This window comes from Pinus tabuliformis, chromosome 3_2, assembly GCF_031772625.1.
Source record: "Pinus tabuliformis cultivar Carrire ecotype Pingquan chromosome 3_2, CPIR1, whole genome shotgun sequence".
NCBI classification, from domain to species: domain Eukaryota; kingdom Viridiplantae; phylum Streptophyta; class Pinopsida; order Pinales; family Pinaceae; genus Pinus; species Pinus tabuliformis.
Window position 1 is genome coordinate 628409642 of NC_142302.1, and position 14596 is coordinate 628424237.

Consider the following 14596-nt stretch of genomic DNA (forward strand, 5'->3'; position numbering starts at 1 on the left):
ATATATATTTTTTTCATTTTATACAAAACAAGATTAATATAAAATTATAACAAAACATTGGATAAATATTAAAAATGCTATATGTTAAAAGACAATAAATTTCAATTGACTTTCAACTGAAAACTCTAGTCTTAATGTTTACTATTTTTTTTGTAAGGATAGACAACTTGTATTAACTTTCAAAAAAAAGAATTACATAAATGCTTTTTTTTTCCTTTCTACTGGTCTACACCCCTTGAGAAAACAAACTAGTAATAGAGATTCAAAAATTTTCACATTACTTATCATTGTAGTTTCTGATTTGTCACTTAAATTAAAAATACAATTGATCCAATTACATGTCCAATGATTAACATTCATTGTCAAAACATTAATAAAACTGAAACCATAAACTAAAATATAAATTAGAAAGTTGGCTTGCATGAGCATGTCATGCCGTAGGAGAATCCACCTAGATTGGTAAAGGTGAGTCATTGTCTTCACCAGAGGTGGTGAAGGGGATATTTGCTTGCTTTTTGGCCACAACAAAAACTTTCTTGTTTAGTCGTTCAATCTTCTGAAGCGTTTTTTCCACGTAGACCAGGATCTCTTGTTGTGTGTCAGATTGATCAGTGATAAATCTACCAATAAGTGTTTTGATGTGCCAATATAATTTGATCACTTTAATACATGAGGTTTGTGAAGATTAGGCAAATATCCTATTTTAGGAATTTATTGCTTGGTCTCTCTTTCAATATGCTGATCAGGGATGGACCTACATTATTGTCAGACCTATTCCTCGACTTCTGTAATGGTGCGCTTGATTACTTTAGGGATTACATTTGCATAGTGAGCCCTAGCTTGTCTTGTGGTTGCTTGATCTCTAGTTTGCAAGGTAGGAGGTGGAGAGGCGTCTTAGATTGTAGAGGAGTGAGCTTTGCCCCTTCTCTCGCCTCCATTACTCGAGCATAATTTGTGTCTATCCATTGAGGGCTAAGAAAGGAGTGAGTGGGTGGAGTCAGGAAAGGTGAAGCACATAGCGAGAGGAAAGAATGATAGAAAATAATAGTCTTCGATTAGCCAATGCGTATTTTGAGGATGGAGGAGAAAGGACGTGGAGTTCAAAGTAGGAAATTAGGAATGAAGCGAGGGAAGATCATAGATAAGGGACAAAGGGGATAAATAGAAGAGGGATGTTGAAAGAAGAGGGAAAGCTATAGAGGATTAGAATAGGGGGAGAGGTAATAGAAGATAAAGAAACAAAATATCTATAATTGTTGATAAACATGGAGACTAGTATGAGAGCTAGACCACAAGGAAACAAAAGTTGAAATTTCCAATGAAAACTAGGGTTACCTTAAGACTAGAGCTTCAAATTTTCGCTCGTCCAGACCTTGCCTTGGCTAAGTTGAAACAACAAAACACCATCAAAAACCCATGTACTTGAATTGTGCTTGTTTCTAAGGACATCACTTCCAAAGGAAGCTCTTTTGGCTAGTTCCCTAAAGCTTGACAGTTGCTCAACACAAATATCCCAGAACTTCCAAATATAGAACCATGAAAAACATAAAGAAGACAAATAACATACCACAATGAGTAAGATTACTTATAGGGAGTCCCTTGTGTGGGAACTGCCATTATATATGAAGCTAATTTAAATAAATTCCTCTCATCCTCAATATTTTACTTTGTTGTTTTCCATAATTCTACGGATTTCATGTAGATTCACAATCCATCGTGCTTAGAACAAGTTTAAATGTTGTCCCCCTATGTGGGTTTACTTCTAGACCAACTAACCAACATCAAGGAATCATGAGACATAGTTCACATGTTCGAACGTCTTACTCCACCACCCAAATACTTTGCCATTTACACGCATTGCGTGATTTGGACGACATACAATGCCCCTCATTAATGTAATGTACACTCATTCCTATGCTTGAGATCATTACTCCCATCTAAACACCCTCCATGGAAAAGTCTTAATGTTTATTAACTTTGAGAGAAAAACTCTAATTTCTAAACACCTTCGTTGGAGAAGTCCTTATGTTTATTAACTTTGAGAGAAAAACTTTAATTTCTACATAATAGGGAGTGAGGGAGTGAAAATAGAAAAATTACCAAAAACAAAATATTATTCATATATATAATTTCGCTATAAATATTTTTATCTACCATTTTAATAAAATACTTTTCTTAATAAATTAATTTACATTTATTTTAAATTTTAATTTCTACTAATTTGGAAAATTAGATTTCCAAAGTATAAATATATTTTATAATTTAAATTTATGTCAAATATTAAATAAAAAAATTACAGTTTAAAATGGGTTTAAGATGCCAACCAGTATGTTTTCAATTTGTTGAAAAATGTAAAATGAACTTGAGGAAAAATGCATAAATTGCGAGCAAAGAGAACCAGAAATGTGCGGGGGTTTGTAACGGACGCAAGCCAAGCATCAGTACTCTCCAGTTTGAATTGCGCCGAGTGTTGGCACAAGAGATATGATACGTTTCTTTAATCAGTTCGAATGGCAAGCTTAGGGAAATGGCGTTTTATCAGATTTTTACCTTTCATCCTCGTACTGCCCTTTATATTTTCAGGTGTGGATTTTTACGTATATATGTACGCGCCTCTATGGACTGCCGTCTTAATAATTCGATTTCATCAAGTATTTATTCACAAATGAATGAATGCCTCGCAGTTTTTCAGTTGTCTCGGCTACAAAATTCGAAGCCAAAGGCGGATAGCAGCATGAGAGTGGGAAGGAAAAAATTTGATCACATTGTCTTGGGACCGGCCGCTGGACAGGGCTTGCCTAATCGGATCCAATGTCAAGGTGAGCATCGCCTTTGAATTTCTTTCTCTCTCTTTCAAGATTGTGTTGAGTTTAGTGAACTGAAAAGAATTCCCAATTTAATGCTTAGAAGATTAGAAAGGCCGAATATACAACGAATATCTTCCATTGAAACCCATAAATTCAGTTCTACACTAATTTCCCACTCTCCTAGCCAATATGCCATACTATAGTATCCGAAAATATTACGAAACTCCGTGTAAAAATTTACAGGACAAAACATTAAGAACAACCAATTACAACGAGCTGACTGAATCCCAAAGCGCTGGAGATCTTTTACAAAACTGCCCGAGTCTCCGCGACGCATTTTGAGCCTGCTGGATAGCTTTCTGACACCGTGTACTGGTGATTCCCATCCGAAACATTTTTCTGTAATTTGTTTCAAAAGGGGCTTTAGCCTGTGCAAGAATTGATGTTGTGAGACTGGTGAGAAGGGCTTACACCTCAATTTGAATTATGCTGCCATTTTAGCTCAGCAGATGACGCGGGCCTCGCTCCAACTTCTCGACAGCTCATGATAGTAGCTATTTAAGGTAACTTGATTCTGTAGGATCCGAAGAGAACAATTGTATGGCTTGTTTGATCAATATTGTCCCCTTTGCTAGCTGGTTCATAGATATCTGTGGGGAATATAAACACATTCTTCTGTATTCGAGAAGCTACGAGGATTTTTCCTCGTAGCTTCTGTCGTCTAGACTGCTTTGAGGATGACGGCACTGAGATTTTTCCTTAATCCCTTTTGCGAGACAGAGTTTAGGCTGTTAATTTTCTAATCCCTTTTGCGAGACAGAGTTTAGGCTGTTAATTTTCTAATCCCTTTATTGTTGGAAGCTGTACTCGTACTTTTGCTATCTAAGTGTTGAAACCGTTCTCTCTACACTATGGTATTTCCTTCAGGCTTTATGGTGTGATCTACTAAATCCTTGCATTAAAGCTCACATTTAACAATACTTGAATGTTTTAAGAGCAGCTACATAATGGGACGTTGGAACTACAAAATTTTCATGCATTTTGTACGGCACTTTCTCTTTCTTGTATTCTTGCTATAGGTGCTAATCTAAAGTTACAAGGGTTTCCTGGCTAACAGCCCCAGATCAGGTGGAACCACCAGTTCTGTTTGAGTGGAGTACAGAATTACTAAATGGGGGAAAATAAATAAAGGATTCCTGTGGAAACCTGGTGACTTGGGGAAAGTAGAAAAACCTAGTACAAAGTGTGTGTTATAGGAGAAGAGTGGCTAAGGGTGTACTTCTGCAGAATCTTGCAACAATAATAAAGGCTGCCCAGCAATAATAAAAACTACTTCTTATTCCTTGTTTCGTTAAGTTCAGTCAAATATCATAAGATCAGTTTACAACTTGGAACTGCCCCTCCATCAAACAATTATAGTCCGAGTAACAGGCTGAATCAGATCAAATTTTGTCATATAGAGCAACTTCATAAGGCTGATAAGTTACAATGAATTTTATTAAACATAAGATCACTTTACACTGTATTCTGTTCCATAGTTTTGCTAACTGCTGCAGTTATACATGGGAAAATGTTATTTGAAGTTATTTTGTTATGTCCTTGCATCTCTCTCTCTCTCTTTCTATATATATATATATATATATATATTTTGTAAGTTGGCAGCCTTTATATTAATTTACATTAAAAAAAGAGTGGTTACGGTAGCCCACCAAAAGTGGGTTACCCTTTGGAGAGATTTTCTTTCCGATATTTCCTCCTTCAGCCGGTAGCGGCAGCTCCAGACAACCACCTGATAGCTTTGATGTGCTACTTTATCTCCGCCACCTAAGCTAGCTATTGTAATGCCCCCACCCCACATTTACCCAGGGTAAACATGAGATGAAAAGTTACTATGACATGACCTGATCTCCAAGTTTCAGTTATGGAAGTGGGGCTGAAAACTGAGACTTATTGTTAATTTTAGGTATGTTCTATGCTTAGAGCAATTTATTTCAATTTTTACAGTTAGCTCAATATCTTTTCCAGATTAGCAATCACTTCAGCATAATAGTAAATTGCAAATAGAACATAAACATAAATCGCAGAAGACAAGCCAAGACAAGAGGACACAAGATGTGGCGCTAGCCAGGGACAAACCCCAATTTGGGGAAACCCTTGATCAATTTTTCTTATATGTTATTCAATAGTTCGGCAGAGAGAGAGAGATAGTACATTTACAATAGAAGTCAACACTTTGACTTATCTAAATAAGAGCATAGATCATCTCTAAAAAGATGATACATGAGGTAGCTGAACTCAGTTGAAGAGATGCTGCTTCAACTGATTCTCCAAGGTGACTCTATCATCATGTTGCACCTATCATTGTGCTGCTCCTCATCATCATGCTGCACCTCACTGTGCTGCACCATGCTGCACCTCATCATCACTATGCTGCATCTCATCATGCTTCACTAAACATGACTGTACTCATCACTGTACTGCTGAGCTCTTCATTGCACTATGCTGCACTGTACTTGCAGCTCCCATTGCTGTACTAATGCTGCAACATGTACCATTGACCACCATGCTGCTCCATAACCTCTGTCACACTGCCACACTACCTTAGTCATGCTGCCACACTGCCTTAGCTATGCTCCCACACTGCCTTAGTTGTTGGCTATGGCCTATGGCCTAACCCAGCAGCTAGATAGACTATGATCCCACAGTCCTAGGAAACACACAATGCTGTCATCAATATGTACACTGCTGATCTGTGTGTTATAGGAGCTTCTACTCATCAAAGGTATGGGTAGCAGTTCCTTTATCTAAACTGCTGATAAGAACCTTTTGTGACAGCACATAGGATCTCCTCATCTGAAGAGACCTCTCCCTTCAACGTGTTTGGTCTTTAGGACAACGGACAAGATGTGCACCTAAAACACAACAATGTCTCTTTCTTACAACAGATAAGAGGTGTAGAAGACTTCGTTTGTTGCTGTTCCTTACTGTGACTGGTTAGGGCACCCATGTGCAACAACAACCCTCGAACAGTCACCTAAAACATCTCTCAAAGGCTGCGGCCTTATCAAGGAAGGGTCTCCTCCATTCGTGTCACTGTTCTGGGCACTTTTCAGCCCAAGAAGCCTCCACGCTATCCCTATTTTAGTTAGGCAAGGCCTGCGGCCTACCATAGGGATTGCTGTCACCTATAGCCAACCAAAACAGTGTCACCATTACCTTGAAGCTGCCCACAAACAGCCCGCAATTCTCCTTACCTAACTCGGCCTCTCTGTAGCATGGAACAAGTACAACCCTCCATGCAATCACCAAGAGGCTCTAACAGCCCTAAAACAGCCATGCTATCCCTTACTGTGACTGGTTAGGGCACCCATTAACTACAACAACCCTCAAACAGTCGCCTAAAACATCCCTCAAAGACTGCGACCTTATCAAGGAAGGGTCTCCTCCATTCGTGTCGGTGTTCTGGGCACTTTTCAGCCCAAGAAGCCTCCACACTATCCCTATTTTAGTTAGGCAAGGCCTGCGGCCTACCACAGGGATTGCTGTCACCTATAGCCAACCAAAACAGTGTCACCCTTACCTTGAAGCTGCCCACAAACAGTTCGCAATTCTCCTTACCTAACTCGGCCTCTCTGTAGCATGGAACAACCCTCCACGCAATCACCAAGAGGCTCTAACAGCCCTAAAACACCCACACTGTCCCTACCTTCTTTGCTGGTTAGGGCAGCGAGTTAGGGAGCCTCTTTCCCAGCGTCTACGGGTTGTCTCAAACAGTGTATAGATTAGGTCATCTAGGGTATGATAAGACTGCGTTTAGGGTCAGCTGTTAGGCCTCCTTGTCTGTGCTAGATCTCCCTTTGAATTGCGGCCAAACCTTCACAAGACCTGCGGCTAGGGCATCCTTCTTTTACAGCGAATAGGGTCTCCTTCTAGACCTGCGTTTAGGGCTTCCTCCTCTTAGACTTCTCTTCCACTAAAACCCAAGACAAGTGGAGAGAAATCAAGAGTGAAGTGTGTGTACAAATGACTATCAAGTCACCTCCTTTTATACTAAAACGTTGAGCACATGTGGGGGTTATTTGGTTGCTGGCCGACCTTGACGAATTGTCCCATAACACCTATAACTTCATATCTCCATGAATACTTATCGAAATCGGATGATCTTTAGATCAATCCTACACCTCTCGATGAGAGGGATCCAAGATAAATATTAGCTGCCATAAATAAGATGACCCACATGGAGTTTGGCCCTAGTTGCCAATTTTAACACTCCCTCTCAACTAGGGAGAACTCCATTCGCTGATCCATCTGCCAGACTGTACTATCTCTGCCATTAGTGCCCTGCACTGCTCTGCTCTACTGAACCATGAAGAAGAAGAATTGATCGAGAATGTCTCATACCATTCTCTACTGACCCGAAGTCAGTCCCATATGAAGAGAGTGTGTCATACCACTCTTACTGATCCTAGATCAGTTCCAAAAGAGAGTGAGTTATGTCACTCTTACTGACCCGAAGTCAGTTTCATTGATCCTAGATCAATATCAAAAGAGAGTGTCTCAAACCACTCATACTAATCCCAGATCAGTTCCAAAAGAGAGTGAGCTATATCACTCTTACTGACCCGAAGTCAGTTCCAATTGATCCCAGATCAATGTCGGTCATCCTAGCATAGGGAGTACGGTAGATACACGATGCATCCATCGGTACTACTATGGTCCCTAACCCCTTTTCCCTACTCATTGACCAAATGAGAGGTACTTCCCATGAGTCCCAGACTGCATGGGTAGGATGCCTCGACAGGAGAACCACTCATGCTGTCCATAAGTCGCCACAGGGTATCACAAGGCAAGGCTGAACCATTCACCCTGTACACAACGTACCATTAGGGGAGGGTGAGTCGCCTTATGGTCTCTTGTTGCTCCAAGAAGTACCCCAAGCCCCTCAAAGCTTTCAGAGTTCAATGCATGCATCATACAAGACCCTCATAAGAGGGTCTCTCAATGACTCCAAGTCGTTCTTAGAAAGTCACAAATTTGACCTTTCCTCGGGGCTTCGACAGAATGTCTGCGACCTGCACATCAGTCCCAATGCGATGAAGCTTTCTTGCTCATCAATGTACCATATTCCAAATAAAGTGGTACCTGATGTCTGTATGCCTGGAGCGATCATAAAATACATGATTCCTCAATAATTGAATCCCCCTCTGGTTGACACAAAAGATCACGGTGGTATCCATCATGTGTACAAACAGCTCATTGAAGAGCTTCCACAACCAGGCAGCTTCACACGAGGTCATACTCATAGCTTTGTATCCAACCTTAGCGGTGCTCAAAGCAACCGTATTTTGCTTCCTGCTCATCTAGGATATCGAGCAAAACCCAAAGAGAACCAACACCTAGAATTGCTCTTGCGATCCTCCACACTGCCTGCCTAGTCAACATTCAAATAATCTTGCAACTTCACATTTCCGATAGTGTATCTCAATCCATGAGAGATTGTGCCCTGAAGATATCTCAGAAGATTTTTGGCACCAATCCAGTGAGGCTCAACCATATATGAACTCAACATGCTAACTGCAAAACACATATGCGGATGGGAGTTCACCTTGAACATCAATGCTAGAATGAGTTTATGAAACTCAGAGGCATTTCCCAAATTAGGTCCGACATCCTTACCACATAATTTCTGAAAGCTAAGATCGATCGGTCTTGCAATTCACCATTCCAAATCCGGAATCCAACTCCCTCTTACTTTTGCAAATGAGAGGGTTTGCACCTGTTAGAAAGAGGTTGTCCTCATAATGTGCCAGTGTGAGAGGTCTACCATCCAAACAATGGTTTGGATCAGCTCCACTCCTAGTGAATCTCAGCTTCACCAGACAACTATCAATCCTATCATATTAAGCCCGGGGTGTTTTGCTTTAAGCCATAAAGGGCTTTCTTCCACCTGCATACATGAGATTTCTGATCACGAATCTCAAACCCCTCGGGTTGTTCCACACCTGTGGACCTGCTACATGAGGGAATGGTCCCCTTGTAAGATTTTCCTTCGGTACATCTCAGACATGTACCTTCATGCTCTTCTTGAATTCAGGCATCCTTGTCGCCATTTGACTCACATCGAGTGGGGCCCCATAAAAGTAGATCTTCGGACGAGATGTGTCAACTGACATGGTCCCCAATGGACTTCCTGTGACTTGATACAAATTGCCAACCCTGAATAAAAGTATCTTTGAAAATTCCATTTTCAAACACGTACCTTTCCATCGATGAATGCCACCTTGAAACCTTTGATTTCCATACTTCCTGCGACTTGATACAAATTGTCAACCCTGAATAAAAGTATCTTTGAAAATTCCATTTTCAAACACGTACCTTTCCATCGATGAATGCCACCTTGAAACCTTTGATTTCCATTGCCGAAATGGACACCAGGTTCTTCCTGTGATCAGGTACATAAGAGAGATTCTTGTAAATGAATTGACTTACCCTCATTCAATTGAGGGGTAACATTCCCTACACCCTTTCCGAGATAGGTGGCATTGACTCCAAGTATAATCCCACGATTGTTTCCATCTCTACCAAATTAGAGAGAGCACCCTTCTATCCGATGAAGTGCCTTTATGCACTACAATCAATAAGCCAGATTCCCAAAGAGTCTGGAGGAGAGAGCCAATATAAGATGATACTTTCTTTTTATCTTACCAAAAACAATATTTGATTCTTCATACCTAGAGTTCCTTTCTTTCTTTGAAGAGTCGGCCATTTCCTTGATGACTTGCATTACCTGTCATTCCTCCGATCATTGAAGATGTCCTTGGAATGATTGTTATCATCATCAAGTGATGTGTCCCTACCACTTGGACACTCCTTCGCATAATGGTCGAACTTATTACAAACAAGGCATTTGCCTTTCCTACAACCCTTAGATCCAGACTTCCCATGGAAGTGATCTTTAGGTAGGCCATCAGAAGCTTCCGCTGTGCTATTTTGATAAAATTCTCTGCTTTGACTTCTCCCTTGGTGAATTTGAAGAGGGATGAGGAATCCATGGAGCCTTTTGTCCTTTCCCAACTGTCTTCAGTGATTGCTCTTTCACTCTTGCTTGGGCTTTGTCCACACCTCAACTTTGATACGATGTTAATTTTAGGTATGTTCTATGCTTAGAGCAATTTATTTCAATTTTCACAGTTAGCTCAATATCTTTTCCAAATTAGCAATCACATCAGCATAATAGTAAATTGCAGATAGAACATAAACATAAATCGCAGAAGACAAGTCAAGACAAGAGGACACAAGATGTGGTGCTAGTCAGGGACAACCCAATGTGGGGAAACCCTTGATCAATTCTTCTTATATGTTCTTCAATAGTTTAGTAGAGAGAGAGAGATAGTACATTTACAACAGAAGTCAACACTTTGACGTATCTAAATAGGAGCATAGATCATCTCTAAGAAGATGATACATGAGGTAGCTGAACTTAGTTGAAGACATGCTGCTTCAACTGATTCTCCAAGGTGACTCTATCACCATGTTGCACCTATCGTTGTGCTGCTCCTCATCATGATGCTGCACCTCACTATGCTGAATCATGTTGCACCTCATCATCACTATGATGCTTCACTAAACATGACTGTACTCATCACTGTACTGCTAAGCTATTCATTGCACTATGTTGCACTGTACTTGCAACTCCCATTGTTGTACCAATGTTGCAACATGTACCATTGACCACCATGTTGCTCCATAACTTCTGTCATGCTGCCACACTGCCTTAGTCATGCTGCCACACTACCTTAGCTATGCTCCCACACTGCCTTAGCTATGTTGCCACACTGCCTTAGCTGTTGGCTATGGCCTATGGCCTAGCCCAACAGCTAGATAGATTATGATCCCATAGTCCTAGGAAACACACAATGCTGTCATCAATATGTACACTGCTGATATGTGTGTTATAGGAGCGTCTACTCATCAAAGGTATGGGTAGCAGCTCCTTTATCTAAATTGCTGATAAGAACCTTTTGTGACAACACATAGGATCTCCTCATCTGAAGAGACCTCTCCCTTCAACGTGTCTGGTCTTTAGGACAACGGACAAGATGTGCACCTAAAACACAACAATGTCTCTTTCTTACAGCAGATAGGAGGTGTAGAAGACTGCGTTTGCTGCTGTTCCTTACTGTGACTGGTTAGGGCACCCATGTGCTACAACAACCCTCAAACAGTCACCTAAAACATCCCTCAAAGACTGCGGCCTTATCAAGGAAGGGTCTCCTCCATTCGTGTTGCTGTTCTGGGCACTTTTCAGCCCAAGAAGCCTCCACGCTATCCCTATTTTAGTTAGGAAAGGCATGCGGCCTACCATAGGGATTGCTGTCACCTGTAGCCAACCAAAACAGTGTCACCCTTACCTTGAAGCTTCCCACAAACAGTTCGCAATTCTCCTTACCTAACTCGACCTCTCTATAGCATGGAACAACCCTCCACGCAGTCACCAAGAGGCTCTAACAGTCCTAAAACACCCACGCTCTCCTTACCTTCTTTGCTAGTTAGGGCAGCGAGTTAGGGAGCCTCTTTTCCAACGTCTAAGGGTTGTCTCAAACGGCGTATAGATTAGGGCATCTAGGGTATGATAAGACTCCTTTTAGGGTCAGCTGTTAGGCCTCCTTGTCCGTGCTAGATCTCCCTTTGAATTGCGGCCAAACCTTCACAAGACCTGTGACTAGGGCACCCTTCTTTTACAATGAATAGGGTCTCCTTCTAGACCTGCGTTTAGGGCTTCCTCCTCTTAGACTTCTCTTCCACTAAAACCCAAAACAAGTGGAGAGAAATCAAGAGTGAAGTGTGTGTACAAATGATTATCAAGTCACCTTCTTTTATACTAAAATGTTGAGCACATGTGGGGGTTATTTGGTTGCTGGCCAACCTTGACGAATTGTCCCATAACACAAATAAATTCATATCTCCATGAATACTTATCGGAATCAGATGATCTTTAGAGCAATCCTACACCTCTCGATGAGAGGATCCAAGAAAAATATCAGCTGCCATAAATAAGATGACCCACACAGAGTTTGGCCCTAGTTGCCAATTTTAACACTTACTGACCACAAACTGACATTCTACAAGGCTTACAGGACACTCAGGGGCCAAAGAACCGCTCAGGTGACCAAACCTTGAGCTTGATAGTTTTTTCAATGACTTAGACTCCCAACCGCATGCACAAGCCTACAAAGGTGTGGTTATGACCCTCCAACCGCGTGCACAAACCTGCCTAAGTGCGCTTGTAACCCAAAATCCTTAGTTAAGAGGATGTGGTCCCGAGATCTGAGCCACAATTCCAGGCCAAACTCCAGACCACTGCCATAACTTTCTGAGACTTTCCAGAATGATAAATGACTAGAAGACAATGCTAATCATGTTAGTTTTTGTAGCATCAGATGTGTTCTAGTCACGAAACTTGGTGGAGGCTAGAATACATGAGATCTCCAAAACCCATAAACTGTTTTTGGAAATTCCACCTATAGATGACTTAATTAGATTATTAACCTATTTTTTAATGTTTCCTAACTCTAAACTTAGGAAAACTGGTTAAATAATTAGAATTAATTAAGTCAAGGTGAGAATTCTCTAGAAACTCACAGGGATCGACTCCGATATGATCTTAGCCCTCAATTAAGTTTTAATCTTGGCCGTTGGTGCTCCAGATCCGGAGGGGCAACAACAAGAGGCTGAGTTATTCCGATTGAGGCAGCGCAGAGGACTGCGCAGTTGGTTTAGAAGAGCAATTCGATTTGGTTGGAGGAAAATTCGCTTCAGCGTCCAGAGGCCGGGAAAGTCTTCTAGAGGGCCCGAGAATCAGTTTTCTTAGCAGATACATGCATAATGACTTGATTAGAGGCAGTTTGGGGCTAGACGTCCAGGGGTCTGCGCAAGCACTGTGCAGAGGTTGATGCATTGGGTCCAAAAGGACGAGTTTTCTGAGGTAGAGTTGTGCCGGGGTTGCTTGTGGAAGAAGGGAAATTCCCTTAGATAATTTTGGCCATATTTACTTGCTATTTGGATTGCCAGTTGGGCATCCATAGATTGTACTTAGATTTCACCGCTGCTTAATAATAAAACCCTTATTTGCTGCACTGGTTTTCCCAAGTTGGGTTTTTCTGGGGACGCTTGTCCAAAAATAATTGTGTAAATTTTTTGTGTGTGTGTGTGTTAGATTTTCTCAGTTTCTAACGCTATTTTTCTTCTGTAGTTTATTTGTGGAGACCACAGTGTGAATTATTTGGTATTTGCAAACTACAAATAAATTGCTAAATAAATTAACAATTAGGAAAATAATTTCGAGTTGCCGTGATAGATGAAATTTTCACATGGTATCAAAGCATGAGTGATCAACCGGGAAGCTCAGAACCAGGGGAGAGAATTTCGATGTTTAGAGGGAGCAACAGGGCGAAATTCTTAGAGGTTGCGTGGTATCCAGATATGCAGGCCGAATTACTGGGGCAAGGGTTCAATTTTCAGTTGCAAGTTGGCAGAAAAGTCGAGTTGCCTGGGATTTTTCTGAACAAATTTATGTTTGGATGCAGAGGGTTTTGCAGCAGTGAAACCAACGCCGAGTGGAAGAGAAAAGCACACACAACGAAGGGAAAAATTCTCTCAGGGAACTTCGAGTTTCAGAAGTTTGATTTTCCCAGTTGCAGATTGGCAATAGTAGCTAGCAGGACTGCGCATTCCAGAAGGGAGTGCGAGTAGTAGAGTAGCAACTGAGCAGAGGGAAAGAGGGAGTTTTTGACTTGATCAGAGATGACCACTATCGGGCTTAGAGATCAGGATAGTTTGGAGGGAGTCTCCAACTATGTCATCTAGAAGGCTAGGATATCCTTCCTTCCAGATGAATACGACCTGAAAGCCTACATAGATAATGTGGTGCTAGTTCCCCAGGATGCCGATCAACTCAAGGAGTACAAAAAAATGGTGAAGGCGAAGCGGTTGATCTTGGATGGAGTTCGAGATCATATAGTCTCACACATAGCTAGCAAAGGTATTGCTAAAGAGATGTGGGATGCTCTCTCCATGCTATATCAGGGTTCTTTCGAGCAACGAAAGATGTTTCTCTATAAGAAGCGTAGGAGCATCAGGATGTAGAAGGGTGAAGGCATAGATCCCTTCCTCACGAGGATTCAAGAGTTTTGAGATCAGCTTACAACCATTAGGGAGGCACCCCAACCCACAAAGCTTGTACGATTGGCACTAAACAGTGTCTCGGAGGATTGACAAGTGTTTGTCCAAAGCATATTGGGCAGAGAGTCGAGACACTTTACTAAGATGGGACAGGATGTGGGCTGATTTGCAGTAGGAGAAGTTGAGGTGGGATTTGTTAAAGAGTATCATCAACGGCAGCAGTAGCAAGGGGTCGAAGAGTGAGGAGGAGAATGTGGCCCTAACATCTAAGGGTCCCAGTCAGGGGCAAGGGGAGCAGAAGAAGAAGAAGAAGAAGGACCTGTCAAAGGTTAAGTGCTTTAGATGTGGTGAGCTTGGTCACTATAGTACTCAGTGTCTTCTCAAGAAGGAGAAGCAGGACCAGGCAGCGACATCTGCAGAGATTGACAAGCTGTCTTCCAGGTTGGATGAAGAGTTTGCCGTGTTTGCAACCATACCTCCAGGAGTGAGGTGGGGTGATTTGGTGTTGTAGCCCCAGAGAGCTACAAAGATGGTCAGGGTCCATTGAGGAGTCCACCTCATGGATCATTACCTGGCTACAGGGGCCCACAATATTCAGTAGTAGGATG

General features: G+C 41.6%; 1 protein-coding gene across 1 annotated transcript in view; it reads left to right on the forward strand.

Moving 5' to 3' along the window:
• Positions 1–2331: 2331 nt before the first annotated feature.
• The window catches only part of LOC149182196 (polyphosphatidylinositol phosphatase), a 170515-nt gene continuing 158250 nt past the window's right edge, over positions 2332–14596 (forward strand). The window contains exons 1-2 of the mRNA XM_089416799.1: positions 2332–2583; positions 2685–2819. Coding sequence (XP_089272925.1) covers positions 2511–2583; positions 2685–2819 — 208 coding nt within the window. The 5' untranslated portion in view covers positions 2332–2510. The remainder of the gene's footprint in view (positions 2584–2684; positions 2820–14596) is intronic.